Below are 4,874 nucleotides of genomic sequence, written 5' to 3'. Positions count from 1 at the left end.
CATTACTGAAATATAGACATTTTTGAGTTGGGGTTCTCTGAGTTACCAAGTAGGTGAGACTTTATGGTATCCATAAGACAAAGAGAAGTGGTTAAAGTTTATATACCTCCACAGTAATCTCAGGTTAGGAAGAAAAGGATAAAAAAGAACAGATATTGTTTAGAAAAATTGAAACTAGACATATCCTAATAATCTAAGCACATTATAATATCATAATGACAAACATCAATATCCTATATATTATTCATTATAATCCATTTTGAGGTTCCAACTGAATACTGACCTTTGATACAAAGAACAAACAATGTGCCAATGGGAGGGATCATACCATATAACAATTTTAGTTCAGTAGACCTGCCCATCTGCTTCATTGTCTTTCTGTTTCAAATAAAAGAAGAGAGATCTGGGTTTCAGATGGTCAAGACTCCCAAGTGTCACCTCTTACAATATGACTTCTCTTCAAATTCTCTACCAGTCCCGAGCTGTTATGCGTTTCCTTATTTTGTGCTTAATTCTGGATTCTGTCAATGGTCAGGACAATAGGTAAGACATTTCTTTTTCTTCACTTTTTCCTGTCTTAAAAATATATTCCCACTTGATGGGGACACATATTGGATTCTAAATCTTTGTGGCTCTGAGTTTCACTTTTCTAAACTGTGAGACAATATGAAGTTTCTCAAGCCTATGTCCTGATACCAAATGAATGGGTGACAATTAAAAGTTTATATCTAAATGGTCTAGACTATAGTATCATCATTTTCATTAACATGACAAGTATGAGAAAAGAAGTGAAGTTGGCCTGTTTGGGCAGATAAGCTATGAGTAGGGCATAATTCATCTCTAGTTCTAAACTTGGTCTGTGGAAGCAAAGGATTTCATGTTCTCATCTCCCCTGGTTACAAAGTGGATGTCTTGACCCAAATAACAGAAAACAAAACTAATAAATTATTCATTGAAAAATTAACTAAATTATAAAATAAATGACAACATCCTCATGAATCCAATATGCTGGGCTCTATTAACCACACCTGGAGCAGATTTGTTTAAGCAAAAGAAACTAGAATCTTGAACATATCCTGCTCTTTTTTTAACCTGTTTGTTAACACAAGATTCCTTGTGTGATAAATCTATTCTCTAAGTCTATAAATAAAGAGGGAAATATATCATTTTACAATTTATAAAAAGAGAGAATGGAATGTATTTTGTTCTATGACTTTTGAAAATAGGAAAGCATTGAGTTACAGGGGAAACCAGAGTCTACCAGCAGTACCCAGAGTCATGTAAAAAAGGAAAATCTACCTTATGGTAATGAATCCATGGAGACATGGATAGGGACACTTCACCTGCCAAGGAAAAACATCTAAAGAGAGGCAGAGGACTGAACAAAACAGGGAATGATAACAAGAGGATGTGAGTTGGAAATCTAATTTTTGTCAACTAGAAATTTTGAAGTTCCTTATTTCAGACTTAAAGAGCAGTGAGATGGATTAAAATATTGAGATAAATCAATTGTTTCTGTCAAGACAGGTTCATTTATATGATAATTTAGTGGGATGTGGGTGTATAGCATCCTTCTGCATGTTCTACTTTTAAAAGAAAGAGAGTTCTGAATAATTTTAAAATATTAATTATAGAAGGAAAACAGAAAGGCAAGTGTCCCAAAGTGGATTGTGATATTATAAATCTCCATCCTGGAATGATGACAGAAAAAAAGAAAGTAGCTCTGTCAGCCCAGATCTCCACATTTACCTGGTGACTTCTGACCTCTTTTAACCTCCATTTGCTTTATCCTTTTGGCTGTGTATTTTCGCTAGAAACATGGAATGTTTGGGGGAAAATCACATATAGAGAGTCCTTCCTGAGGAATGTGCTGAACTTTACAAGCATTCCCCCAATACTTGGCTCTGATGCTCTCTCTGACTTACCATAAAGGACATCTGAGTCTTTGACTTTCATGTGATTTTTTTTGTTTCTGTCTTTTCTATTAACACAGGAACAATCCACTTTCATTAAATATGAAAGTTGCTTCAATCAACAAGGCAAATGAATTTACAGTAACACTCACAGTCACAAATAATGTGGATAAATGCTTGGTGGTAAGTAAATGACTGAGAGCTTCCATGAAATAGAAGTGTTATAATAAAGGCTTTCAATGACTTAATATTGTAGTAAATGTTGTCCTTTTAGGTTTTTCTGTGTACATATATCTGAAACTCAGAGATATTGTGTTAGAGATGTAAGTTTACCAATTCTATTCTAAAAGTAAATAATAGGATTGTAAAGGAGATTGATGCATAGAGGATAAATGTCTTCAAAATGAAATTTTGGAGTACAAAATAATGGAAAGCATGAAAATCTAGGAAAATGGCAATGAGTCTTATCATTATACCTCCACTAGCCTTCTGACTTCAGCTCATGATGGAGAGTCTAGAAGATGCAGATCAACATCCTTTGGCAGGTTTAAGAAATATAGGAGTGAGGGGACTGTGTGCTGTCACTCAGTGTGAGGGCTCACTGGCCCCCAATAAGCACAGACACACATAGTTTCCTCATTCATTCCTATGTCTACTTTTAATTTCAGCTGTTACAAACTCTTCAACCCCTGCTCAATATCTTTAACAATTCCTACAATTGTGTTTTACAAGTGATCCACAAAAAAGAAGGTTTGAGGGCTGGAGATATGGTTTGTGGATTAAGAGCACTTGCTCCTCTTTCAGAACAACCTGAGTGACTCAGCCATCCATCACTCTAGATTCAGGGCATCTGACACCATCTTCTTCTGGTCTTTGTTGACATCAAGCACACATACTCATTCAAACACAAACAATAAAAATAAGTAAATCTTTTTCAAGTTGAATTTCATCCTACAATGACAGAAAGAAAAAAGCAGTATAACAAGTACTGCATCGCAAAGCTATAAAATCAAAGTCAGAGAGTTTGGGTTATCAACTCTGCTTGCTTGTTAGTCTTTGTCATATCAACCTCAGCATAGTAGACAACCTAGTGTCTCCTTCATGAAACCCTTCTTGGTTCTGCAGAGGTTTATACCTTTCTTTCCCTTTTGGCTCTGATTGGGAGCTCTTCACCCTCAGACTAAAGGAAAATCAACTAATGTCCTAAACATAACAATATTCTTTGGCTTTCACATTACTAAAATAAAGTGCCTAGTAGTCTATCCCAAAAACTGACACCCGGACAGGAACAGGCAGAGTTAAGAGACCATGGTGAGTTTCTGGCATGACCTGCAGCCACGTGCCATGTCCAAGTCCATGGTCTTGTTGAAGCTTGGGTCTGTGTTGATGTTGGTGCCCTGAGTTACCACTAAAGCCCAAGAAGATATTTATGGTTTGGGCTGTACTGGAGTTATCCTTCCATGCCCCTGAGACACACCCCCACAACATAGCAAACACACACACACACACACACACACACACACACACACACACACACATACACACACACAGCTTCACTCTATTAGACAGAAACATGTAATATCTGATAAGGTCTAAAAAAATTCTAATTTCAGCCATTCACAACGACAAAAATAAGTCCACTTGTTTTTCTTCTTGCAAAGAATAGGGGATAAATTTGAATTTGACACAAAAGTTACAGAAACCTGCTAAGCATCTAATGTATCCTGATAACTAAGAGGAACTACTTAGTCCTCCCTTCCCACCATGCTCCCTGAATTGCTTATGTTGCTTAATGGTTAACCCCAACATACCTTCTCTTTACTGGCGTAATTTAACTCTTGCCCACTTTCTGTACTCAGGTGAAAATCAGTACTGTGAACAATCCAAACATCAAGTACCTTTCAGCTCATGCAACTTACACTGCTTGCATATGTACCACAAACAACTACTTCTGGGATATTCAAGTTTCTGGTATGTGGTAAAATTTCCTATCTACTTATGAGTGGTGGATAACAGTGAATGTCAGGAGGATCAGTATTGGAAGAAAATAAAAGAAACCATGAGATAGCAGGAGGAAAAGGTGAAAGTGATGACTACAGATGAGAAAACAAATGGAAAATAAATGAGTTGACAGAAGAGACTGAAACTAAGGGAAGAAAATTTGCATGGCAATTTTACCAGGAATAAAATAATTGGAATCAGACCATGCTAAAACCAGAGTCGGGTATAGATGCAGGTATATGGAATTCATGCTTTAACATTTCTGCTTTCCTTCCTGTAGCAAATACTGTCTTACAAGGGAAGGCAGAAGTTGTTCCAGATAAGCACATATGTCCTGATGGTGAAAACATATACCCAGTAACTTCCTACATAGGGAATATTACACATGAAATCCTTGTAACACCGTAAACTGGAAGATGTTGCCAAAAATCAATGTCACCAAACTACATGCAAGGAAGAATGTTCCTCTCCTGTATGTATCTCTGTAGTAAAAGTAACATAGAGTAAAATGAAATTTGGTAAAATATCTGTGTGATAAATAACTTATATAACTTCAAAATTAACTACATACATCTTTCTTCTGCAAATTACTGCTCTATCTGCCCAGATAGACAAACATTTCTTTAACACCATTTTTCTAGGATACATTTCACAACAATTATATAATAAACAGTTGAACCCTAGTGAGTGAGGTCATAACTGGTTCTCAACCTTTTAGCATAGAAGAGAAGATGCCCAAAGACACAAAGAGCAAATGTTTGCAAACTAACACAGAAAATTCAGTGTCGAACTGAGGAAAGATTTCAAGTTCTACCATTACAGTCCAACTACATCTAGCTGTCCATTTCAACTCTCTAAGCTATACCTATCTTATTTTCATCTACTGGCCAGGACAAGATTCAGAGCTTATGGTGCATTGGGATGCCCAGTCATTTTGTGTATTGTGTTTTTTACTTTTCT

The 4,874-nt window shown here is 36.3% G+C and overlaps 1 protein-coding gene across 1 annotated transcript; it reads left to right on the top strand.

Moving 5' to 3' along the window:
* The first annotated feature begins 448 nt into the window (after nt 1-448).
* On the top strand, nt 449-4,322 carry Pip (prolactin induced protein). Its single transcript, XM_051151529.1, has 4 exons — nt 449-543; nt 1,994-2,096; nt 3,773-3,884; nt 4,195-4,322. Exons 1-4 carry the CDS (start codon nt 449-451, stop codon nt 4,320-4,322), a joined length of 438 nt encoding a protein of 145 aa, XP_051007486.1.
* The last annotated feature ends 552 nt before the right edge of the window (nt 4,323-4,874 follow it).

The sequence above is a fragment of the Acomys russatus genome, chromosome 10, assembly GCF_903995435.1.
Source record: "Acomys russatus chromosome 10, mAcoRus1.1, whole genome shotgun sequence".
Classification (NCBI taxonomy): Eukaryota; Metazoa; Chordata; class Mammalia; order Rodentia; family Muridae; genus Acomys; species Acomys russatus.
Note: the sequence above shows the minus strand (reverse complement) of the source record. Positions and strands in the feature narration are given on the sequence as shown.

What these genes read in the sequence shown, in the direction of transcription:
- Pip (XM_051151529.1), top strand. Translation starts at nt 449, where the DNA reads ATGACTTCTCTTCAAATTCTCTACCAGTCCCGAGCTGTTATGCGTTTC. An exon ending in ATGTGGATAAATGCTTGGTG is followed by an intron (nt 2,097 to 3,772) that starts GTAAGTAAATGA and finishes TTCTGTACTCAG; the next exon opens with GTGAAAATCAGTACTGTGAA. An exon ending in CTGGGATATTCAAGTTTCTG is followed by an intron (nt 3,885 to 4,194) that starts GTATGTGGTAAA and finishes TCCTTCCTGTAG; the next exon opens with CAAATACTGTCTTACAAGGG.